General features: G+C 44.0%; 2 protein-coding genes across 3 annotated transcripts; both read left to right on the forward strand.

The window, feature by feature from the left end:
* Foxred1 (FAD dependent oxidoreductase domain containing 1) lies at positions 1-7,132 on the forward strand. Of its 2 annotated transcripts, XM_026404604.2 has the most exons (11): positions 1-135; positions 803-1,023; positions 1,721-1,831; positions 2,091-2,209; positions 3,729-3,823; positions 4,118-4,219; positions 4,892-4,968; positions 5,137-5,297; positions 5,462-5,591; positions 5,887-5,991; positions 6,414-7,132. In XM_026404604.2, exons 1-11 carry the CDS (start codon positions 51-53, stop codon positions 6,666-6,668), a joined length of 1,461 nt encoding a protein of 486 aa, XP_026260389.2. In that variant the 5' UTR covers positions 1-50; the 3' UTR covers positions 6,669-7,132. The 2 variants fall into 2 exon arrangements, with proteins under 2 accessions (XP_026260389.2, XP_077653912.1); XM_077797786.1 differs by lacking the exons at positions 1-135; positions 803-1,023; positions 1,721-1,831 and having other exon boundaries at positions 2,094-2,209; positions 3,733-3,823.
* A 4,954-nt stretch (positions 7,133-12,086) lies between these two features.
* Positions 12,087-24,362, forward strand: Tirap (TIR domain containing adaptor protein). The gene is made up of 4 exons (XM_026404591.2): positions 12,087-12,372; positions 20,436-20,594; positions 21,970-22,551; positions 23,395-24,362. The coding sequence occupies exons 2-4, from the start codon at positions 20,528-20,530 to the stop codon at positions 23,412-23,414; spliced, it is 669 nt and encodes a 222-aa protein (XP_026260376.1). The 5' UTR covers positions 12,087-12,372; positions 20,436-20,527; the 3' UTR covers positions 23,415-24,362.
* The last annotated feature ends 1,243 nt before the right edge of the window (positions 24,363-25,605 follow it).

The following is a 25,605-nucleotide window of genomic DNA, read 5'->3' on the forward strand; positions in this document are numbered from 1 at the left end:
TCTGACCACCCCGTTGGTAGCGGTGGTAAAGCTTTTGCTAGTGCTGGGCCATGTTCCGGAGCGTGCTGCAGCTCCGTTCCGGCCGGGGCCTCTTGATTCGGGGACTAGGCACGCACAGAGGAGGCTCTACTCTGGGTAAAGTTGAAGAGGGTATTGTGGTTCTGGGGTACTTCGGCTATGTGACCTTCAGGGCCTGGACCCGGGCCCACACTGGCAGGACAATGGTTCAGCTTGGGGAGGAGAGCTTGCCTGTCAAGAGTTTGTAGGACCCAGGCAGATGTGTGGATCCCAAGGCAGACCTTCTTGAGTGACAGATCCTCTGTAAATGGCGGTTTACTGGTGGTGATGGATCTCCAGGATAAGGTGCCACTTAAAGGTACCATGCTTTAAAGAATGCTGCAACGTGGGGTGTACCAGGACCTCTTCTGTGGACCTAGGATATGCTAGTGGAGATGTCAGTGAATTTGAATATCTGAGTCTAGAGGGAGAGAAGTCTGTATAGGAGATAAGTATATGTGAGTCACCTTGCCTACACGACAGAGTAGAAAGTGTTCATTTTAGGAAATTGAATCCTGCAGTGCTGGACATGATACATGAAAAGGGAGACAGACTGTTGGTATATAGACCATACAGCCAGCAAAGCTGTGACAATATGAGTGAGAGTTGACCTCATGAGAAGGGATAAAAGTGGGGACTGCCAACACAAGTGCCTGTGTATTCCCACCTTTTTCTGTGCCTGTCCTCCAAATCCCCACCATGTGAAGGAAACAAATGGCCCTCTAACCACAACTATGTCCCACAGACTGGGATGAAAAGGTGTCTGAGATTAAGAAGAAGATCAAGTCCATCCTGCCTGGAGAGGCCTGTACTCCACTGTATGACACTAGCCACCTGCCCCCTGAACACTCAGATGTGGTGATCGTTGGAGGCGGGGTGCTTGGTTTGTCTGTAGCCTTTTGGCTGAAGAAGCTGCAAAAGAAAGGAGATGGCATTCGGATACTGGTGGTGGAACGAGACCACACGGTGAGGCCTGGCCTGGAGTCGGGCAGAGTCTTGAGTGGGACAAGGAGGATGATGCATTTTAAGGACTCTAGAGGAAAGACTTCAATCTTTGGAGGTCCCAAAGACAGGGATTGTGCTTTGGACTTTTGACCTTTATGAGAAAGAAATAGTCCCAGATTCTTCTGCAAACCAGGAGCATTGCATAAAGTTTTTGGCTTTGAAAAGATATTCCACAATGTTGGATCTTTCTAGATCTCAAAGGCCTGGCCAAAAGAGCCTGCATTCAAGCTATTGTTAATGCAAACAGCTATCTTAATGTTCTTTTAGGTTCCATTACTTAGTTTTTTTCATTTAGTTATTTCTATTTGCCATTGCCAGCTAACTGCAAGTCTTTGTACTTTGGCCACATCCTTGTGTTTTCTAATAGTCAAATATTAATCTCCTGACCTTGGATTTCCAGGTCATTACCATTTGGTCCACTATGTGGACCCTTTGTAGATGAACAGCCCTCTCTGCACTTCTCATTCGCCCATAGCAATTTTATGTTTATCTTTGAGTTGCTGGTTGGCTTGCATAGAGGTTCACCCACCCCTACACCTCTTAGGTTATATATTTACAAATAGGATTTTCCTTTAACTTTAGGTCTGGAACTCTAAACTTGCATTGCAGTATTCCATTCACATACTGATGTACCTCAACTTTTCTTGTCTTTCCACAGTATTCAAAGGCCTCCACAGTGCTTTCTGTAGGCGGTATTCGTCAGCAGTTCTCGTTGCCTGAGAATGTCCAGCTCTCCCTCTTTTCAGTCGACTTTCTACGGAACATCAATGTGTGTGCTATGAGATTTGAGGGGTTGGGGTGGTGATCCCAGAAGGAGGAGCAGCCCATCTAGCAATGGGATACAGGGAGCAGAAGTGATCCAAACAACTAGGAGTCGGAACCCTTGCTTTTCTTCCCAGTATGGGCGCCTAAAGGAGACCATCTTTCTGGTTTGGCTTTCTGGTTTGGGTGCTAGGAACTGTGGGTGAGAAGGCCAGGAATACTCTTTTCTTTAAGTCAGCCTCTTTGAGCACCTTTTCTTTCACTAGGAGTACCTGGCTGTGGTGGATTCTCCTCCCGTGGACCTCCAGTTCAACCCCTCAGGCTATCTCTTGCTGGCTTCAGAAAAGGGTGCTTCAACCTTGGAAAACAGGGTGAAAATGCAGAGGTGGGTGCTTAGCACATCCCTTGCTACTTCTCAACCTCACATTTGTGGTGAGTTCTGTAACTAAGTTAAGAACTGGGAAGCTGGAGTTGATGGCCCAGGTGCCTACTCTCTAGGAGATCAGTTTGTCAGGAAAGGTGAACTCGTGCATGTCCTGGATACCCAGTGCTAACAGTTGTCATGCAGATATGGAAAGAACACTACAGTGATTCTTGCATTTGCCAGATCATAAGAATGACCTAGGACATGTCTCAGACCTAATAAACTAGATTCTAGGGAGGGTCTAGGAATCTGAGTTTTTAAATAGGAACCCTAAGTTAGAGGTCAGCCAACATTTTCTTTCTATGGAGTGGGGTGGGGGTACTGGGGATTGAACTCAGAGGCACTCAACCACTGAGCCACATCCCCAGCCCTATTTGTATTTTATTTACAGACAGGGTCTTACTGAGTTGCTTAGTGCCTCGCCATTGCTATCCTCCTGTCTTAGCCTCCGTAGCTGCTGGGGTTACAGGCATGCACCACCGCAGCCAGCTAGCAAACTTTTTTTTTTTTTTAAAAGAGAGAGAGAGAATTTTTAATATTTATTTTTTAGTTTTTGGTGGACACAACATCTTTGTTTGTATGTGGTGCTGAGGATCGAACCCGGGCCGCACGCATGCCAGGCGAGCGCACTACCACTTGAGCCACATCCCCAGCCCTAGCAAACATTTTTTGTAAAGGGCCAGCAAGTAAATATTTTAGGCTTTGCCAGCCATTTTATCTCTATTGCAGCCACTCAGCTCTGCCATAAAAGTTACCATAGATAAAAATATAAATGATTCAGTGTGCCTCATTTAGAAAAAGAAGCAACAGGTCATATTTAGCAGCCTCTACCGTAAGTGAATTTCAGAATCAGTCAAGGGTGGGAATCTTTGTGATACATAATGAATGGAGGCTTTCTTTAATAAAACCTCTACAAGTCTAACTAGTGACAGGTAATCTCCTAAATGCTTTGCTAGTATTAACTCATTTAATCATCAGAAAATCCTTGTTTCACATGTGGGGAAATTGAGGCACAAGGACTTAATAAATGGTGGCACTGGGATTTGACTAAAACCAGACACTTTGGCTCATGAGTTTTCTTTAGCACCTACATTCTCCTGCCTTTGGAGAACAGGGTCCCAGACAAGATACTTGTGCTGATGGATAGGATTATACTACGTGGTGGAGAGGGAGGCTATCCTGGGAGGAGTAGAGGGAACAGAATTCCCCACTGTGTCATGAAAATACATGGAGTGGGTAGGAAATGAGAAGAAATAAGTATATTAAAAGAAAATGCAGGAGTAGGGAAGGAAAGAGGGTCTAGATACTGAGGGACCTTGACTAGGAAGCTGGGTCTTTGCCCATTCAGCAGTGAGGAAAAATCAGGGCATTTAGGACAGGGAAGTGACATGAATGAGCTGGACTCCCTGCTTGTAGAGTTGAGGTTCATATTTGCTTCTTTCACATACTCACTGTATGCAGACCTATACATTTTTCTCAGGCAGGAAGGGGCCAAAGTTTGTCTGATGTCTCCTGAGCAGCTTCAGAACAAGTTTCCCTGGATGAACACGAAGGGAGTGGCCCTGGCATCTTATGGTGAGGTTTGCCTGTAGAAGGGACAGTTTTTTCCCTGAAGATGGTGGTTTGGGGGCTTAGTATGCCAGGGCCATAATGAAGGAGAACTGTTTTCCTTCTTGGCAATGAGGTCTGCCCCAAGCCATGCTGTTTTTCTGCCCTTTAGCAGGATTGGACTCTCTGATTCAGTTGGTCAAGATGACCTTCCCTGGCTTCCCAGCCCTAGAAAAATACTAGGAGTGGGGTTGACTAGAAATATACTCTTGAGAAGAGAGTCCTAATCCCTCTTTGTGGGTGCTCTTTTTCTTATCTCAGGGATGGAGGGTGAAGGTTGGTTTGACCCCTGGTCTCTGCTTCAGGGGCTTCGGCGGAAGGTCCAGTCCATGGGAGTCCTTTTCTGCCAGGGAGAGGTGACACGTGAGTCCATGGCCCCATTCCCTCTGCTTTTGTCTATCACCCAGAGTATGGTCTACATTGGGGCCCATCTTCTCACAGGTTAAGCAAGGGTCAGTTCCCGAGACCTTCTCCCTGAGGGCTAGGGATAGATAGCCTGACCTTACCCCTCACTAGACTGCTTTGTGACTTCTGACCTGTTTCACAGTTCCAGCACTGTTCTGTTCTGTGTGTGGCCAAGTTGTCCTGGCTACCTGATTTCTGTTCACTTCAGTGTCTAGAAAAGCACCCATCATTCTAGCTTTCTTTCCTTAGGAACCAAGGAAGCTGGGTGTGGTAGCGCACCCTGTAATCCCGTTCATTGGCTCAGGAGGCTGAAGCAGGAGGATCTCAAGTTTGAAGGCAGCCTGGGCAACTTAGTGAAACCCTGTCTCAACATAAAAAATAAAAAGTTGGGGATATAGCTTAGTGGTAGAGCACCCCTGGGTTCAATCCCCAGTTCTACAAAAAAAGAAAAACAGAAACCAATGGAAACCCTATTCCCCACCCCTAACCTACCTCAAGGACTTTTTTACTAGGGGTGCAGCATGGATAGTGCTGGAGACTGAAGCAGGGCGTCTCTCATGCTAAGCACGTGCTGTGCTGTTGAGCTTCACCTCCAGCTCCGAAGGCTTATATTTGATTTCTTTCCCACAGGTTTTATCACTTCATCTAACCGCATGGTGACCTCAAGTGGGGAGGAGGTGGTCTTGAAAAGGATCTATGAAGTCCACGTAAGTCCCTAGTTCCTGTATGCTTAACACAGTGGAGGGACAAGAAAAGTAATAACTATCCTGATGTTGGTCTTCTACCTGCTTTTCAGCATGGGTAAACTAAGGCTTAGGGGAACTGTGTGTCTCATGGACCAGGCCCTCCCTCCCCTCATCTTCTGGTGCCTGTAGGTAAAAATGAACAACAGCCTGGAGTACCAACCAGTGGAATGTGCCATTGTGATCAATGCTGCAGGAGCCTGGTCTGGGCAAATAGCAGAGCTGGCTGGTATTGGGAAGGGGCCACCTGGTACCCTGCAGGGCACCAAGCTACCTGTGGAGCCAAGAAAAAGGTAGCTTCCCTCAGGGCATCCCAGGACATTAGTGGAAGAAAAGAAAGAAATATAAATGTTGGTTGTGCATATGCATGTGCTTGTGTATGTGTGTGTGTGGATGAGGTGGGGGAGATTGCTAGCCATGCTGTTCCTATGATACACTAACCCCCTGATTATGACAGGTATGTGTATGTATGGCACTGTCCCCAAGGTCCAGGCCTGGAGATGCCATTTGTTGCAAACACAAATGGAGTCTACTTCCGCCGGGAAGGATTAGGCAACAACTACCTAGGGGGTTGTAGCCCCACTGAGGTAAGTTAAGGGGAGGTCGGGCGAGCAGTGTTGGGAAGGGACATAGACTAAATAGACTATTTTCCATAAAAGAGCCAGGTGTTTTGTTTTGTTTTGTCTTGTTTTTTGGTGGGGTTGGGGTGGGATAAATCCTGTGCCATTGATGCTGTAGCTCCTTTACTACCTACCCAGTTAGAACTAGGACCTTTTCTCTGGGTTCCCCACCTACTGGGGGGATTGATTAAAAGGATCAATGAGGTCTAAGTCTGCCCTTATGTCTTAGGCAATATAAGTCTTGTCCCCTTTTCTCACCCAGGAAGAGGAGCCAGACTCAACAAACCTGGATGTGGACCATAATTTCTTCCAGGACAGGGTTTGGCCCCATTTGGCTGAGAGGGTACCAGCTTTTCAGAGTCTGAAGGTAACTAGCAGGGTATAGTTTTTCCTATTTGCTTTTGGACATTGGACAAGAAGGATGATATTGGAGTATCTTAGTCCCCTTGAATCTATCTTCTGCCTTGTTTCTACCATCTCATAACTGCTAAAGAGTCATTTGAACCCGTCCCATCCTCAGTAGCTGACTCCTGACGAACAGTGATGGTTGAAGCCAGGCTTAGTGGCACATGCCTATAATGCCCAGCTACTCAGGAGGCTGAAGCAAAAGGATTGCAAACCAGCCTCAGCTACTTAATGCGACCCTCAGCTGGGGGTGTAGCTCAGTGGTAGAATGCTAATCTGGCATGAGGCTCTGGGGTCAAGCCCCTGTACTGGAAGGGGAAACAAAAAGAGGGTTGAATATGTCTGCAGTCTTCCTGAAAACCCAAGCATCTTGTGTACCTGCAGGTTCGGAACGCCTGGGCTGGCTATTACGACTACAACACTTTTGACCAGAATGGCGTGGTGGGCCCCCACCCACTAGTCGTCAACATGTACTTTGCCACAGGCTTCAGTGGTCATGGGCTCCAGCATGCCCCTGCCGTGGGGCGAGCTGTGGCAGAAATGGTGCTGGATGGCCACTTCCAGACCATCAACATGAGCCCCTTCCTCTTCAGCCGTTTTCACTTAGGAGAGAAGTTCCAGGAGGACAATATCTTCTGAGCTTGGAAGCTCTTCACTGGGCCACATTGGCCCAGCTGTGATCTTTGCCTCACTCTAGCCCATCACTTCCTGAGTCCTCCCTGCACTGTGCCAGGGTCTCCTGCAGCCAATTCCAGGGACTCATCCCCTTCTCCACTGTCTTCTCATCTAGGCCATTTTGGCCTCCTGTGGCTGGACAAGTCAGTGAGCACAGGCTTTCAGACCCAGGATAATAGACAGTGATGGGGTAGGTCCCTAGAACTGATCTGTAGCACAGGCTGATGGTACCCACCAAGGCAGATGGAGTTTTGAGAGCTGTGGCCCAGGGCTGTCTCCTTCCTGGTACTGACCCAGAAAGCTGGCCTCTGACTCTCTGGGTAGACCAGGGCAGAAACCAGGCAGAACAATTCTGGGAAAGGCTGGCTCAGATTCATGACTTGTCTATTTATCCTATTCATCAGTCAATAAATGTGATTATCTCTTTCCCTCCTGTCTTCTGTTCCTTCTACTTTTCTGCTCAGGGTAGAAGCTTGCCAAGCATCTCATTAGCCTTTGACACCAGGAGTGGGGAAGCACAGCCCCATCCTCTTCCCAGGAGCTTTCTTAGAGCCCAGTAGTAGGCATCTCATTCCAAGCTAGTGCCCCCTGTTTCCAAGTTTTTGTAGGAACATTGATTGTAGAGGGAGGGATGGCTCTGTTCATCTATTCAATATTTATTCAGCCCTAACTTCTGTCCATACATATTAGAGACCCATCAGCAAGTAAAGCAAAGCATAGTATGAGTCTTCACTAGAGCTCTTATATCTGTGTCCTGCCCTCCACCACTACCTCCTGATCAGATAATAGTGTGACCTCTGCAGAGTCAGAGTAAGCACAAAACATGGACATCTCACCTAGGCTCCTGGAGGTCTGGGTGAGACAGGAAAGGATTTCTCCATGAAGCTTCTTAGGGAAGTTGGTCTCCAAGCACAACCTAAATAAGCAACTTAAGGGAATCCAGGCAGGGTGAAAACACTAACAGGCTCAGAGATAAGAATTAAGATTCAGGGCATTTCTGTTATTCTGTTTTGGCTGCCATAACAAAATATCTTAAACTAGGTAATTTATAAATAATATAAATTTATATTGCTTATAAGTTCTGGAGACTAAGATCAAGGTACTAGTAGATTGGGTGTCTAATAAGAGTTTGCTGTCTACCTCAAAGATGGTGCATTCTCTTACATCCTCACATGGTAGGACTAAGGCAGCTCCCTTCATCCTCTTTTTTAAGGCACTAATCCCATTCATATGGACAGAATTCATGATTCAGTCATTTCCAAAAGGCCCCACTTGTTAATACTATCACAATGAGTATTAGGTTTCAAGAATTTGGGGGGTGGGCAGATTCTGTGCACCCCTATAATCCCAGTTACTCAGGAGGCTGATCAGATAATAGTGTGACTTCTGCAGAGCCAGAGTAAACACAAAAGCTAGGAGGATCACAAGTTCAAGGCCAGCCTGCACAATTGAGTGAACTTGAACTAAGGGCTGGGGATGTAGCTCAGTGGTAGAGTGCTTGCCTAGTGTGTGTGAGGCCCTGGGGCCTCATATCCCCTTTATGGGGAGCAGGATGAGGGAACAGGACACATTTAGGCCATGACAGGATTCAGAGTAACTGCTGGCAAGATCATGGAGTGAATAAAGGGGGCTAGGAACTGACGAGCCATAATAATATGGGACATGTTGAATGAAGAGTATTTGTAGGACATCCAAATGGGGTCATCTAAGAGGAGAGAGATAGATTAATTGGTGTGGCCTCACAGAACAATCTGGTCTTTACAAGTAGAGATGGCATCATGGAACAGGATGGTGTCAAGGGAGGTTAGAAGTAGGAGGCTAGGCAGGGAAGCTAAAGGGAACCCACCAACATTTAAAGGACAAACTAAAGAAGGTGCTGAAGAGATGCTCGGTGAAGCAGGAAAAAAATCCAGTAGAATGTTGTGTTGTGGAAGCTAAGGAGGAAGCAACCAACAGCATAAAATGACACACCAGTGGGATCCAGTAGTTCAGTGATGGGTGAAGTTTGAGGTGTGGCAGCTACAGAGAAGGAGAAGTGAATAGAGTATAGCCAGCTGGTAAAATGACCGCTCCCTCAAAAGGGGCTTCCGGGACAATGAAATGTAAAAGATGATATGGACCTCAGATAGAAGGGAAAAGAGAGGAAATGGTTGCCAGGGTCTGGGGCAACCAGGACAAATGAAGCAAGAGAAGAGGAAGAACCACTAGAATAGTGCTGAAAGAAAGGAAGGAACTTGCCAAGGCAAGGGCACAGGGACAGACAGGTCAGGGCAGACAGAATCCCATTAACCCTATAAGATGGCTCCTCAGATGTCCAGTGCACACTGTCTCTTCAGCACAGACATCCCAATCTAAAGGTTGGAAGGAAAGGGCCTTCATTACTTTCTCACCAAGAAGTAATGCCCTTCAACACAAGTATTAAGAGTGCATTAAGGGCTAGGTGTGGTGACACGCACCTGTAATCCTAGTGAATGAGGAGGCCAAAGCAGGACTACAAGTTCAGGGCCAGCCTCAGCAATTTAGCAAGCCCCTGCCTCAACATAAAAAATTAAAAGGAATGGGATACAGTTTAGTGGTAAAGTGCCCCTGGGATCAATCCTCAGTAACAAAAAAAAAACAAAAAACAAGCATTCCAGACTGGGAGAGCCCCTATGGTTGCAACCCTAGGAGAAAAACGAGACCAGGAACTGAAGAGTCGTGCTAACATGGGACATGTTGAATGAAGAGTGCCTGCAGGATATCTAAGAGGGTCATCTGATAGAGGATAGATTAACTGGTGTGACCTCAAGGGACAATCTAGTCTGTAGGTAGAGATTACAGAATCTGGACCTATGTGAGGGCCTGAACTAAACCTCCTTTATCTTTGCCCCAACACCTAGCCATCCCAGAGCTTGTCCTGTACTTGTCAATGCTACTTCATTTGAGTGTCCCTGTGAACACTCCCTGTTGGACCCATCCCTGGCTCAGAGAAACTTCAGTCTAATGAAAAAGCTAAGCAAAGCACCATAGGGACTTGGAAGGGCAGCGTTAAGAAAGGCTTCCTTGAATAGGCTGCAAAAATGAGCCTGGCCAGAAGAAGGCCATTCTGCAGAGCAGAGTTGGGCAGAGGGAGGGCACTCTTGTAGTGGCACCCCATTTCTCCACAGAAAATCTTAACTAGCCTTCTCCAAAAATCTTCACCATGGCTAATTTTAGGACAGTCAGCAAAAGGGTTTCTACAAAAGAATTCAGTGTAGATAAACTTCCTATTTTCGTGTCACCCTGTTTTACTTGGCCGCTAGCCTGGAAGAAATCAGTACTCCAGGAGCTGGACCCCCCTTACTAGGTTTTCGCAAACATGTATCCAGTATAGTAGTTTACAGAAATGTGTAAACAAGGCCTTTGAGCCTTGAGCTGGAGCTTCACAGAGATGTTTACATTTCTAAGGTAAGAGGAGTTACCAATAGGGCTCCATGGTAACAGCTGAGGGGGTGGGGGGAGAAAGGGAAGAAAAAATCTCTCCCCTTCTCATGTGTTGTCCTAGAAGGGTTAACTTGCCCAGAACAGTGATAGAAAAAGCTGCTTTTATGTAAACTTCTGCAGATTGAGAACTTCTGAGCCCCTCCCTTACATGCTGAATATAAAATTCTGAAACTACCTGAACTTGGGGTTCAGGGGATTGATTGATTACAGCAAAAGCTGTGCCCTCTGAACCTGGCTACAGCCAAATAAAACTGTTTCCCTATCTTCAGTACCTTGCCTCATCTGTCCCTACAACACTCTGGGAGAAGGAAAGAGCAGAAGTGTACCCGCTAAAGAGCAAAAGTGAACACTAACTGAACATGTTGTCAAATGCTGGGTGCCCTGTGTTCCTTATGAATACTCACTTAATCCTTACAACATGAACTATCAGAGACCATAATTTTTTTTTATTGGTTGTTCAAAACATTACAAAGCGGGCTGGGGATGTGGCTCAAGCAGTAGCGTGCTCGCCTGGCATGTGTGCGGCCCAGGTTCGATCCTCAGCACCACATACAAACAAAGATGTTGTGTTCGCCGAGAACTAAAAAAATAAATATTAAAAATTCTCTCTCTCTCTCTCTCTCTTTAAAAAAAAAGACAAAAAAACAAAACATTTCAAAGCTCTTGACATATCATATTTCATACATTTGATTCAAGTGGGTTATGAACTCCCATTTTTACCCCGTATACAGATTGCAGAATCACATCGGTTACACATCCACGTTTTTACATATTGCCATACTAGTGACTGTTGTATTCTGCTATCTTTCCTATCCTCTACTATCCCCCCTCCCCTCCCCTCCCCTCCCATCTTCTATCTCTACCCCATCTACTGTAATTCATTTCTCTCCCTTGATTTTTTTCCCATTCCCCTCACATCCTCTTAATATGTAATTTTGTATAACAATGAGGGTCACCTTCCATTTCCATGCAATTTCCCTTCTCTTTCCCTTTCCCTCCCACCTCTCGTCCCTGTTTAATGTTAATCTTTTTCAGAGACCATAATTTTGACAAGGAAAGTGGTCACAAAGAGTTGGGCATAAATAACCCTACAGCACAAACCCTCACAGGATGTGCTGCTCATCCATTCTGGCTGAGAAATCAGACTGGAGAAGGTGGATAATCAATCTTAGTATGGCCCAATTAAACCACCTCCAACCTCCAGCATTTAAAGAATATAGTTTTAAGACAGAGTTTCCCAAACTGGCATGCTACGGAACACTGCTCAAGAAGATATTATTAATATTTCTTCTATGTTGAAACACCTTTAGGAAATGTTACATTATCCCCTTGGGGATCCCTATGCTCAAGAACATCTCAAGGGCTCTAAGAGGGAGTCAAAGCAATCGCTTAACCTGCCAACATCACATACTGCAGCAGCTCTGTTGGCATCCTGTAGAATTGTTGGTAACGCCCATTTGGGAAGGCCTATAGGGGCAAAGCATTTTGGCATCAGCGTTCCTGGGGCTCCTGTTTCCTGGAAGCACGACTTCACAGCTGCCACACTGGGCCCACCCCTCTTGCACTCCAGCCCCATTCTACCGCTTAGCTAACCGTGTGTGACTCTGGAGAAACTTAATCTCTCTAAGCCTTATTTTTCTCCGTGATATAAAATAGGGTGTGAACACGTCCCATGCAAGGTGTTAGAGGGCTAAATGAGCAAAATACTTTCTTTTCTTTTCCACCATCCAGCCCCTACTGGGGCTCAGGGGTTTCATGTGACTTTGGGCATTCGAGTGTAAGGGCTCATGTCCAAGTCCCTGAGGCTAATGTCCATTGGAGGCCCACCTTCCCACCTAGAGGAGGCCGGGCTCACCCAGAGGCCGCCTGGTGCTGCTTTCCAGCGACAGGCGCGGGCAGGAGGGGCAGTGGCCTCCGGCTTCCGGGAGTCGAGCCAGCGCAGCACTTCCCTGGGCGGAGCCCGCCCCGCAGACTTCCGAGACCCTGGTAGAGCGCAGGTGAATGACCCGGCGAGCGGGCGGCCGGGGAGAGGCGGCACCGTTGCTGCGGGCCTTCTGGGGCAACCCGGGGCCCTTAGGTCCAGACCCGACTTTGAGCCGCAAGAATCCGTCCTGCTTTCTTCTGGGCCTCGTCCCAACTCTTCCTGGAGTGACCGCCTTCTTTTCTCCCGGTCCTTTCGACTGGCCATCTCCAGCACCCAGAACGCGTAAGCAGCATTAAGAAGTTCCTCCGGGAAAGCTGTCACCTTTTCTGTCGCAAAAGAAGCTGGTGCGGGGCTCCTCTCCTTTGGCTGGGCTTCAATAGCCTGACTCTGGTTGTTTCAGTCTTAAACTGTAGATACTGTTTTCTCTGCGGCATCCTTCTCTGCTCAGGTCACAGCCTGTCTGCTCTTGGGTTAACTTGTGGCAAAAAACATGGTTTTATGTGGGGTTAAGTACCTCCACCGTGGCACTGAGCCAAGTACTAGAGGGACACGATGAACAGGACAAATTCAGTCCTCTTGGGCTCCATGGAGACAGAAAATTAGAAATCAATGCACCAGGCAGGCGGTAGAGTGCTCGCCTAGCACGGGCGGGACCGGGTTTGATTCTCAGCACCACATAAAAAAAATAAAGGCATTGTGTGTCCATCTACCAAAAAAAAAAAAAAAATCATTCTCTCTCTCTCCCTCCCTCCCTCTCTCTCTCCCTCCCTCCCTCTCTCTCTCCCTCCCTCCCTCTCTCTCCCCCCCCTTAAAAAAAACAAAAAACAAAAAAGAAATCAATGCACCAGAGAAGTGCTGCTGAGAGAGGGGGAAGTATGAAAACTCAAGTGGAGACACCTAACCCAGGGAATATGAGGGTCAGGAGTGACTCAGAGGAAGCCACATCCAGTTTGTGTTGTGTGTGTGTTTTAGATTTTTTAAGAAATGATACATAACACATTTGGAAGAGTGCACAGATCCTAAGTGCATGGCTAAACCATTTTCACCAAGTGATAATTTCCTGTGCTACCTGCATCTAGTACAATAAACCTTTACTAACCTCCCACAGCCTTCTTACAGTCACTGCTTCCCCCCAAGGGTGACTACTAAGCTAATTTTGACACCATAAAGGAGCTTTGCCAGGTTTTAGACTTTCCATCCATGTAGTGATATGTTTCCAGAATATGGCATTGTTCACTATGTTTTTTGAGAGTCACCCTGGTTGTATTTAGCAGTAATTCATTTAGCAATAATTCATTCAGCCTTGTTCATATATAACATTCTGCTGTATGGCTAGATTGTTTTATTTATCCAATTTATTTATCCAACATACTGCACGCTTGAGCTGATGGACATTGTTGTTTTCCAATTGGGGGTTATTTTGAATAGTGCTGAAGATATTCTTGTGTTTTTGTGAATATATGGAAGCACTTCCACCTAAGAGTGGAACTGCCAGCTGCAAGCGCATTCTGCTTGAGTATATAGTGCCCAATTTACACTCCCCCCAGGAGTATGTGAATTCCTATTTCTTCACATCCTTACCAATATCCCATACTATCTTTTTCATTCTATCGGGGACATAGTGGTGATGGACTAAGATTTTAATTTGCATTTCTCTGATGACTGATGAACTGTGCACCTTTTATGTCTGTTGGCCATTTGAATACCCTATTTTGTAAAATTCCTGTTCAATTCTGCCCATTTTTCTTTTTGTTGGGGGTGGGGTAGGCATAGGGCTTGGTTTTACACCCAGAGTGAGATGCACCCCCAAACCTAGCCCATTTTTCTAATAGGTTGTCTCTCTTTTTCTTAGTAGTATGTAGGAGTTCTTGAAATTTCAAATGCAAGACATTTATTGGATCTGTTTTTTTTGGGGGGGGTGATGGTTTGGTTTTTAATGGTGATGGGAATTGAACTCAGAGCCTTATTACATGCCAGGCAAGCACTCTACCACTGAGCCACATTCCCAGCCCAGATCTGTACTTTTAAGCATTTTCTCAGTAGATTGTCTTTTTACTCCTAATAATGTATTTTGATGAACAGAAGTCTTCATTTCATTGGTTTCCAATTCATCCTTTTCCCCATGGTTGTGTTATTAGTATCAGATTAAAATTTTTTTGTTTACTCCAAAGTCATAAAATAATTTTCTCTAAAAGCTTTATTGTTTAACCATTAGCAGTTACATCTAGTATCCATTTGAAATTACTTTTTTGTATGGTATGAGATGTGGATTGAGACTCATTTTTTTCCCCACAATTGACTATCTTAATTGACCGAACACCATTTATTGAAAAGACCATCTTTCCCTGCTGCATTACAGTGTCAGATAATACAGATATGGGCCTGTTTCAGGACACCCTGTTCTTCCATTGACCTCTCTGTCCTTGTCCACCAATGTACTACTTTATAATAAATAGAATAATAAGGATTATTCTAGCATCACATTTCAGCAGTTTCTGATGAGCTTAGATACTGTTCAAACATCACCACAAAGCCATTTTTAAAGAATATTGCAAGTAGTTATCTGGAAGCCACATATGGTGGCACATGCCTGTAATCCCAGCAACTTGGAAAGCTGAGACAGGAGAATCACAAGCTTGAGGGCAGCCTCACTCACCAACTTAGTGACACCCTGCCTAACTAAATAAAATAAAAAGGCTGGGGAACTAACTCAGTGGTAAAGTGCCCCTGGGTTTAATCCATAATACCACACATAATATAGCAAAATTAATTATAATGTTTTCTATTCATATTTGATTGCTGTTTTTAGTTTTTTGGTTTTTTTTTTTGTACTGGGGATTGAACTCAGGGCCTTGTGCATGCGAGGTAAGCACTCTACCAACTGAGCTATATCCCCAGCCCCAAGTTTTTAGATTTTGATGCCTAAATTAAAAATAGTTTTATTCTTAAATTCAAAATACTGGGTGCTATTTTTAACACACGTGCACTTTTTGAAATTTTTTTTCTAATTTTTTATTCTTTTTAGTTATACAAGACAGTAACTTTTTGACATTTTTAATTATTCAAAATCTACAAAATATCTTGGTAAAAGTATATGTGCCTTGACATGTATTAATCAAATGATTTATTTTAATACTTCAGTTAACCAGAATTCTGTTTCCTGTCACAGTTCAATCTTAAATTTGCAAAAATAAGTAGTTCGGAATTTATTTCACAAAACCAATCCCAAGATTTTCTAGGCATTTTTTAAATTATTTCACGAATTTGTAAATATAGGTAACATAATCTAAACTAGTAGTTCCTTGTACCAAAATTTCCTATGCAGCTCTGACAAAATTGATTTGGGGGCCTTACTTCTGAAGCACTGAATACAAATCTCCAGGGAAATCTCTCTCTCTCTCTCTCTCTCTCTCTCTCTCTCTCTCTCTGTGTGTGTGTTTTGTTTTGAGGCACTGGAGATTTAACCCAGGGGCAATTTACCACTGAGGCCAGGTGTAGTGGTGCACACCTGTAATCCCAGTGGCTCGGAGACTGAGGCAGGAGGATTTCAAGTTCAAAGCCAAACTCAGCAATTTAGCAAGGCACTAAGCAACTTAGTGAGAACCCTGTCTCTAAATTAAATACAAAAAAGGGCTGGGGATGTTGCTTATTGGTTAAATGCCCCTGAGTTCAATCCCCGGTACAAAAAAAAAAAAAAATACCACTGAGCTACATCGACAACCATTTTTTATTTTTTGAAATAGAGTCTCCCTGAGTTGCTTAGGGCCTCACTAAGTTTCTGAAGCTGACCTTGAACTTGTGATCCCCCTGTTTCAGACTCCCTGAACCTCTGGGATTACAAGTATACACATGTAATCCCAGCAATTTAGAATTTGTGACTGGCAGGAATCGTTTTAAAGAGCTCCAGAGGAATTGAGATATGCAATTTTATTTGATGGACACACAGGACCAATTCTTAGATACATTAGAATCCTGAAGTTCTAGTTTAAAATGCAGGATCCCAAATCTCATGCCCAGGGATTCGATTCAGTAGACTTCAGATGGAGCACAGAAACTGGCATTTTAAACTAACACAGTCCCTGATTTATTATTTCAAAGTTTCTGTGGCTCAAGGGACCAAGCAAAACTTAACTGGATTCTTTGCTCAGGGTTTCACCCAGCTATAATCCAGGTGTCCATGGAGCTTTGGAGTTATCAGACGTTCAAAAGTGAGGAAAGATCCACTTCTAAACCCCTTCAGGTCATTGGCTGAATTTATCTTCTTGCAATTGTAGGGTTGAGGTACATTTTCATGCAAGTTGTTAGCTGGGGACCACTCTCAGCAACCAGAGGCTGCCCATTGTTCCTTCATACATGGTCCTCTCATAACATGGCACCTTTTTCAGAGAGAGCAAGGTGTTTCTTTCGCATCTGCTAAGATGGAGCTATGTGTACACACGCAAGCATACATGTACACATGTATGTATTCACACGTAATATTCATATATGTAATATACATAAATCTTACATATGATGTATGTAATGTAGACATACACATGTCACATATAATAACATAATCATGTGAGTGACATTCCATCACCTTTGCTGTGTTCTGTTGATTAGAAGAAAAACACAGGTGTTAAGAGTGGTGGCACAAGCCTTTAATTCCAGCTTTTCCAGAGGTTGAGGCAGAAGAAGCATGAATTTAAAGCTAGACTGGACAACATAGACAATGTAGCCAGACCCTGCCTCAAAAATACTGAAAAAGTTGGGCAGGGTGGTGTACCCCTGTAATACCAGTGACTCAGGAGAATGAAGCAGAGGCTTGCAAGTTTGAGGCCAGCCTCAGCAATTTAGTGAGGCCCTGAGTGATATAGCAAGACCCTGTATCAAGGGCTGGGGATGTGGCTTAAGCGGTAGCGCGCTCGCCTGGCATGCGTGCGGCCCGGGTTCGATCCTCAGCACCACATACAAACAAAGATGTTGTGTCCGCCAAAAACTAAAAAATAAATATTAAAAAGTTTCTCTCTCTCTCTCTCTCTCTCTTAAAAAAAAAAAAAAAGACCCTGTATCAAAATAAAAAATAAAAGGGGATAAGGATGTGGCTCAGTGATAAAGTGCCCCTGGGTTCAATATCCAGTACAAAAAAGAAAAAAATAAAGATTAATCAAAGAATAAAACAAAAAATGTTAAGTCATGGTTCCATCCCATACTTAGAAGTATGAATGTTGGAGCTACCCCACAATCTACAAACCACTCTTTGAGAAACACTGTATTGTGTTTAAAAATCTGTAATCAGATGGGTGTAGTAATACATGCCTGTAATCCCAGTGGCTCAGGAAGCTGAGACAGGAGGATTGCAAGTTCAAGGCCAGGCTCAGCAATTTAGCAAGGCCCTAAGCAACTTAGTGAGGTCCAGTCTCAAAAAAAAAAAAAGTTGTAAATGAATTATGCTCAATCCTAAAAACCCTAAAAAATCCTGCGCAGACAAATGTTTTAGCAAGTATTTGAGAATAGTATAGCCTGTTGAAAACAAATTTTTAAAAAAGAAATTTTTTGTAGTGCTGGGGATTGATCCCAAGGCCTCATGCATGCTAGAGAAGTGTGCTACTGCTACTGATCTATAGCCCAGACTCTTTGATTTGATTAATTTATCTGTGGTACTGGGGATTGAACCCATTGGCACTCTACCACTGAGTTACATTCCTATCTCTTTTTATTTTATTATTATTACTTTGATTGAACCTAGGGGCACTTAACCACTACCACTGAGCCACATCTCCAGCCTGTTTTATTTATTTGTTTATTTTTGTTTTGAGACAGGGTCTCATTAAATTGCTAAGGGCCTTGCAGAGTTGCTGAGGCTGGCTTTGAACTTGAGATTCTCCTGCCTCAGCCTCCTGAGTTGCCTAGCTCACTTTATTTATTTTTATTTATTTATTTATTTATTTATTTTTTATTCTCGGCAGACACAACATCTTTGTTTTGTACGTGGTGCTGAGGATCGAACCCAGGCCGGTCGCATGCCAGACGAGCATGCTACCACTTGAGCCACATCCTCAGCCCGCCCAGCTCACTTTAGATTTTATACAGTAACACTTCCCTCTTGTAAGTTGCTACATATAATAGGGTAAGGAACATTCTGGAAGGCACTAAAGGTATCATGCTGCTCCTTTTCTGAAGAAGTTCTGTATTCATTTTCTATCAAGTCTTTGTTATTCTTTCCAAATGGGTGTTTGGGGTATACATTGTTTTGATTTTTGGTACTGTGGATTGAACCCAGGGGTGCTTTTCCATTGAACTACATCCTCAGTTTTTTTTAGGCTGATTCATAATGTGGATGGGGGTGTGTATGCATGGGGCGAATAGAAGAACTCTAGATAGGGCAGAAGGGTATGGGGGTAGGAAAGGCAGTGCAATGAGATGGACATCAGTACACATATGAAGGCATGAATGGTGTGACTCTATATTGCATACAATCAGAGATATGAAAAATTGTTCTCTATAATATGTGTAATATAAATTTGAAATGCATTCTGCTGTCATATATAACAAATTAGAATAAATTTTTTAAAAAGATGTACAGAACCTTTAAAAAAAACAGATGTACAGAGAAGGCAATCCTTTGGCAGGAAAAGAACTTCAAAACCTAACAATGGAAACTGAATAAATCTTTATTCTCTATAAATTAAAAAAAAACTAACAATGGTATAAGGCCCTGCCATAGCTGCTGCCTGCCACCTAAGTTATCTGAAGATTAAGGATATTAAGTTATCCCAAGATTAATGATATTAAGAAGGAAAAGAAACTCACGCACACAGAGAGTCTATTTTTGATGTCCTTTTGAATTTTAATACTTCTCTGCTTTTCTCTTTAAAATGTCTTCTTTGGTGCCTGCACTTATTCCAACTCGTCTTTCTGCCCCTTTTGTTGCTGCAGTGTGATTTTTTTTTAACTGTGATAATATTTATCAATCATCAGCATCTCTAGTCTTAGTCATCAGTTTGGTGTGATAGTGTTTATCATCAGTGAATAGAGCATTAATGTCTAACAGATTGCTCTTCATTAAATTTGAAAACCTCAGTATTACAGTGTGTCTAAAAATCCACTTTATTTCTGTGGAAGTTCCCAGAGGGAACATTTTTTTTTTCCTTTTACCTCTGAAGATCTGGCAAAGAGTGAGAAAGCAGGCCTGTACCTGTTACTCTGCAGGTCCAGAGCCAAGCCAAGCTTCCACCAGCCCTTAATTTGGAGAAGTATCTCTAGAATTCTGTGACTTCCTCCTGCAGACTCTGAGCCACCCAATGTTTCCCATAAACCTAGGTTTAAAGAGCTTCCAGCACCATTATTATTATTATTATTATTATTATTATTATTATTATTATTCTCCTTCTCCTTCTCCTCCTCCTCCTCCTTCTTCTTTCATTGAACCCAGGGACACTTTACTACTAAGCTACATTCTACATTCCCAGTTTTTATTTTACTTTTTTTTTTTTAATTTTAAGACAGGGTCTTGCTAAGTTGCCATAGCTCACCTTGAACTTGCAATCCTCCTGCCTCAGTCTCCCCCTACTGTAGCTCCCCAAGTCACTGGGATTACAGGTGTTATACCACTGTACTCAGATTAGATTATTTTAAAGGCATACTAACCCAAAACATTTTCTGAGCATTTATTGTATGGCAGATGTCATTGGGATTTACATAAATTATCTCATGTAATTCTCACAATAATGCTGAGAAAATTTCTAGCATTACAGTATTTCCATTTCACAGATGGAGATACTGAAGCTTAGCAAGTTACTGAAGGCCGCCATTAACTAGAAGTGAGAGTCTAGGCACTGTGCCCTCAGAGTATAGCCTTCACCACTTCATGACACTTTCTCCCTGATCTGAGAACTGGATAGGTAGAAGAATGGGGGCTTTGAGGGGAAAGCAGACAGAGAGGAAGTCTCCCAAGGAACACACATGTTCTTGCTTTCGACTGCTCAGCATCTGTCTACCTGGATACACAGTTTTCTGTCCAAATACCAGCTGTCCTCCAATTTCAGCATTTACACAAGAAGTGCCTATAAAGAGCTCCCTGCCATGAACTCTACCCCAGATTCCAAACGCCATCCTAGCCAGGTGGAGTAGAGAACAGTCACTCTGCCAGTCATGCTGAACTCACACCCTGTAAGTCTGAGTATACTACACAAAACATGGTTTATTCAGAAACCAGCTCTAATCACAGTGTTGTTTTTCCCTAGTCTCATGATTAGGACCTGTTTAGGCATTAGCAGAGTGGTAGAACTTCCAGAAGCCCACAAACTGGGATTGGGAGTAAGGTAGGTATAACTTTTATGATTCTCTTTCTCTATGCCTTTTAGGATGGCTGTTCCATGAGGTCAAGACTGGGTCTCCCCCTTTCTACTGCTGTACTGATGCCTAGTCTCATGGGGTTAGTTTTGAGCCCAACACTATGGCATCATCGACCTCCCTCCCTGCTCCTCAATCCCAGTCCAAGAAGCCTCTGGGCAAGATGGCTGGTGAGTGGACCCAGATTCCTACTTCTGTTCTTGCTCCTAAGAGTGTAGTCCTTAGTCTGCATGTTGGCGAGGTGGGAGGCCTGCCTGGTCCAAACACAGGGAGGGATGCAGAAAGGGTGCCAAGGGGGCAAAACTCCTCATTAGACTTTAGTGCCCATGCTTTGTGGAGAGTGAGGAGAGAGGCATGCATCAGTGAATTCTTTGGTGGGTTCTTCAATCCTTTTGGCTCAAAGGTTTTCTAGCCTGCTCAAACAATTTTCCTAGCTTAGAAATCATTAGGCTAAATGCTTAATACTGTGACTCTTGTCATACTAATCTTTACTCTAGAACCTTTACTCTAGGACCATAAAAAGAAAAAATGAATCAATCCCCCAAACACAAACTATCTGTATTCATCAATAGCTGAGTTTTAATATTATTATGGAGTACTTATAATATATGAGATATTGCATTATCTCAGTTAACCTTCAACAACAACTAAAATGAACACATTTTATAGATAAAGGAAATGGAGATCTAGACTGACTTGCTTAAGGTTATAGAATAAGCAGTAGGACACAACCAAATCTATGTGCCTGGCTCCAAAGTGTAGATTTTGAATCAGTAAGCCCTGTGCTTTGCCAGAGCAGTAGCTTTCTTTCCTAGATTCGTGTTGCCTACTTAGCAACATCTAGGATTTCTTGGAGGTAAACAGATACAAGCCCCCCTGCCCTTTCCTTTCCACAGTGGGCATCCCACCCTAACCTAAAGCCACCTCATCTCAGTGTTAGAAGTGGGCTTTGGAACAGGGTGATCTTTACCAGCATACATAGCTCTATATGCAGATGTTTGACCATCTAGTTCTAGTGAAATATTCTACTTAAGGGGTGGGGTACTAGGTATCAAAAGACTTGGAGCAGGGCAAGGCCATCTCTATTTTTTTCTTGTTTTTGAGACAGTGTCTCACTGAGTGATCCACACTGGTCTCAAACTCCTGGGCTCTAGTGATCTCCTGCTCAGCCTCCTTTGTAGCTAAGACCACATTTCTGGTACCCAGGCCTAGCTGAGCATTGCACACTTCCATCAGAGGCTACAGGATCCCCCTATTGTGCATTACTCACCTGGCTAAGGACATCTCTTAATCAAGCTGATAAAACACTCCCAAATAAGGATTCTAGAGTTCTCATGTATTCTTGAATCCTTTCAAGATAGAAAGAACTCTTAGGCAAGGCCTAAAGGGATAACAAGTTGGCATAGCTAAATCTCTGCGAGTAAGGTGTTTCCCAATGCAGGGAGCTGGCAGGAATCCTGCCTCCCTTGTGGTGAGACTCCTCCATGTGTGAGGAGGTAGCCTGGAAAGATGTAGGCCTGAGCAGTATGTTTCCCCCCACTACAGATTGGTTCAGGCAAGCCCTATTGAAGAAGCCCAAGAAGATGCCTGTTAACCCAGAAAGCCACTCCAGTGATGGTTCACAGTCAGCCTCACAGGATAGCCACCGACCCTCAAATCCCAATTCAGTCATGTCTTCCAACCCATCATCAGCACACATGGATACCAGCAGCAGCAGGGGCCGCTGGAGCAAAGACTATGACGTCTGTGTATGCCACAGTGAGGAGGACCTGACAGCTGCCCAGGAACTGGTCTCCTACCTGGAGAGCAGTACTGCCAGCCTACGCTGCTTCCTGCAGCTTCGGGATGCAACCCCAGGTGGCGCCATTGTATCCGAGCTGTGCCAAGCACTGAGCAGTAGTCACTGCCGTGTGCTGCTTATCACTCCAGGCTTCCTTCATGATCCTTGGTGCAAGTACCAGATGCTGCAGGCTTTGACTGAGGCACCCGGGGCCGAGGGCTGCACCATCCCCTTGCTGACTGGACTGACCAGAGATGCCTACCCTCCTGAGCTCCGATTCATGTACTATGTTGATGGCAGAGGTCCTGATCGTGGCTTTCACCAAGTCAAGGAAGCTGTCATACGTTGTAAGCTATGGAAGGGTGAAAGAAGGGGAGGGGACTCAACCTCAGAATCTGATCTACATTGCCTTTAGGAGACAGCCATTATAGCTCCTGGTAGTTTAAAGTGCAGGCTCTGGAAAAGACTGGGTTTGGATCCTGGCTTCTTTATCTATTATGTGAGCAGTTACTCCTATAGGCAAGTTATTTAACTCCTGTGTGCCTTGATTTTCTTATTGCTTATCAGACTTCCATTACTGTAAAACAAGAATTGTATAGCTGGGCATGGTGGCATATGCCTGTAATCCCAGCGATTTAGGAGGCTGAGGCAAGAGGACTGCAAGTTAGAGGTCAGCCTCAGCAACTTAGCAAGTCCCTAAGTAATTTAGCAAGACTCTATCTCAAAATGAAAAGGACTGGAGATGGAGCTCAGTGTTTAAGTGTCCCTGGGTTCAACACCCAGGAACTTAAAAGAGAAAGAATAGTAGGTATAATCAGTAAGTGTTCAGAGTATGACCTAGTACATGTTAAGTATTCATTACAGGCAAGGCCTAGCACATATCAAACCCTGTATATGTATTAGCTGGTGGTAACAGTAATAGTATGAAGTTTCTCACTAAGATTAGTTGGAGATGTCTATCAAGATCTGGGAAATGCCAGGAGGGATATCAGTTTAGTAAGGCAAAAAGGAGCAAAATAATTAGAATTTCATATGATGAACATACTCAGAGGAGGGACAATTATATTACAGTGGTTAAGGAAGAAACATAATAAAAAGAAGACAAAGACACAGGGACCAGTAAGGGGGGAATAAAGATGCTGTGTTTGAGGAGGTTGACAATTCCTATGATTCTGTTTGGTCTCTTTCAGATCTGCAGACGCTCAGTTGACACTTCTTATGTTATCATGGGACCAAGGAAATTGGAATAAAGCTAGATATAGCCTATATAAGGCGTCAGATTCAAGCAGATAAAATGAGACATCAGGAGCCAGAGTCTGCAGCATTTTATAGTGACCCTAGGATCAGACTACCCATCAGGCTTCTATTACTGTGGGCTCCCCAGGAAGGCCATGGAGAAGTCAGGGACTCCCCCAGGAAGGCCACAAGGAAGGTGGGGACTTCCCCAGGAAGGCCACAAGGAAGCTGGGGACTCCCCAGGAAGACAATGAGGAAGCAGGGGAGTCCCCCAGGAAGCCAGAAATAGAAGTTGGTAGGAAGTGCTGATACCAGCAGGGTCAGCAGTCTTTTGCCTGCTGCCTAACTGGACAGGAAGCCTGGCACATACCTGTCTCCTTCCCTGGTACTGGGCACTGGGTAGATAGGCAACCCTCCTAAAGAAGCACGCAACTGTCAATGAGCTGGAAGCCTAGACTGCAGGTCTCAGAATGGATGCACTTCCCAGTTGCCTGGAGAAGCCCTGGAACAGGCATCAGAAGAAAGCAACAGGTGTCAAGTCCTTCATACACACTACTGCTGTTCTCTCTCCGAGAGACATGGACTCACTTTAGAAAGCTGGATGAAAGGTGCAGACAGCACTGTGCTGTATTTTATTTATTGCACAAGTGCCATTAAATATGCAAATCTAGGATTGCAGATGTACCTCAGGGTAGATCATATGCCTAGCATGCATGAGGCCCGGGGTTTAATCTCCAGCACCAAAAAAGAAACAGACGTTGCCAGGCACAGTGGCACACACCTATAATACCTGCAGCTTGGGAAGCTGAGACAGGAGGATTGAGAGTTCAAAGCGAGCCTCAGCAAAAGCAAGGAGCTAGGCAACTCAGTGAAACCCTGTCTGTAAATAAAATGCAAACTAGGGCTGGAGATGTGACTTGGTGATCAAATACCCCTAAATTTAATTCCTGGTACTAAAAAAAAAAACAAAAAAAAAAAGAAAGAAAGAAAAGAAAAAGAAAGAAAAGAAACAAACGTAGAAACCATTCTGAATGTACAGTAGATGGAAGAACTGGGGGTGGGGGTGGGAGAAGGAAAACCAGGGCTCAGGGATCACCCCTCACCTGGATCAAAGTCTACTGATTTGGGCTGGGGATGTAGCTCAGAGGTAGAATGCTTGCCAAGCATGCCTGAGGCCTTGGGTTCTATCCCCAGCACCAAAAAAAAAAAAAAAATAGCCTGCTGATCCTGTGGTAACTGGGAACCCCATGAGAGGTCTGGCTTTGATTGGAGCTGATGCTTTCATAGTAGTTGTTTTTGCCTTGGACTGGAAGGACTCAACATTGTTCTTCCAGCAGCAGACTATATTCCTTGTGAGATAGGCAGGGTTTCATTTATCTGTTCTCAATAAGTTTGTCATTTTTTCATGATACTGGACATCAACCCCAGGGGCACTTTACCACCAAGCTACATTTCCAGCCTCATTTCTATTTTCCTTTTTGAGATAGGGTCTTGCTAAGTTGCCCAGGTTGGCCTTGAATTTGTGATCCTCTTGCTTCAGCCTCATGAGTTGCTGAGATTACAGGTGTGTGTCACCACGCCTAGCTAAATTTTTAAAGTATGAATTATTATATATAAAAGAATTAAGGAATACTATGATGTAGCAACTCATGCCCCTGCAGCACAACTTAAGAAGTAAAACCTTGGGCTGTGGGTATAGCTCAGTGGCAGAACACTTGCCTAATGTGCAACACTCTGGGTTCAATTCCCAGCATTGAAAAAAAAAAACCTTTATCACCTCTAAGGTGCTTCTTTTAGCCCCTGAATTCCAGTTCTCTCATCAAAAATAACCACTATTCTGAACTTTAAACTTAGTAGGTTTTCTCCATAAAGTTATTATGTTTGTATGATCAAACCATGTTTAATTCTACATGGTTTTATATTTTATACAAATGGCATTATAGTGTTTGTATGCTGTGGGTTCCTTTCTTTGTTCACTGTGAGATTTATCCGTGCTGGCAAGTTTTACTTCAGTTAATTTCCTTTCATTCCACTATGTAAATATACCACTATTGTTATATATTCTTCTCAAATGGATATTAGGTTTCCAACATTTTGCTACTAAAAACAAATGAGCCTGTCAACTTTTTGCACATGATTCTGTGATTACAATTTTCTAGGGTTTA

The sequence above is a fragment of the Urocitellus parryii genome, chromosome 4 (assembly GCF_045843805.1).
Source record: "Urocitellus parryii isolate mUroPar1 chromosome 4, mUroPar1.hap1, whole genome shotgun sequence".
Lineage (NCBI taxonomy): Eukaryota > Metazoa > Chordata > Mammalia > Rodentia > Sciuridae > Urocitellus > Urocitellus parryii.

Excerpts from the sequence above, each read along its gene's own strand:
- Foxred1 (XM_026404604.2), top strand. The coding sequence starts at position 51 with ATGTTCCGGAGCGTGCTGCAGCTCCGTTCCGGCCGGGGCCTCTTGATT. Across the intron at positions 1,832-2,090 it reads ACTTTCTACGGAACATCAAT|GAGTACCTGGCTGTGGTGGA; the intron begins GTGTGTGCTATG and ends TTCTTTCACTAG. Across the intron at positions 5,592-5,886 it reads GGGGTTGTAGCCCCACTGAG|GAAGAGGAGCCAGACTCAAC; the intron begins GTAAGTTAAGGG and ends TTTCTCACCCAG.
- Tirap (XM_026404591.2), top strand. The coding sequence starts at position 20,528 with ATGGCATCATCGACCTCCCTCCCTGCTCCTCAATCCCAGTCCAAGAAG. Across the intron at positions 20,595-21,969 it reads GCCTCTGGGCAAGATGGCTG|ATTGGTTCAGGCAAGCCCTA; the intron begins GTGAGTGGACCC and ends CCCCCACTACAG. Across the intron at positions 22,552-23,394 it reads CAAGGAAGCTGTCATACGTT|ATCTGCAGACGCTCAGTTGA; the intron begins GTAAGCTATGGA and ends GGTCTCTTTCAG.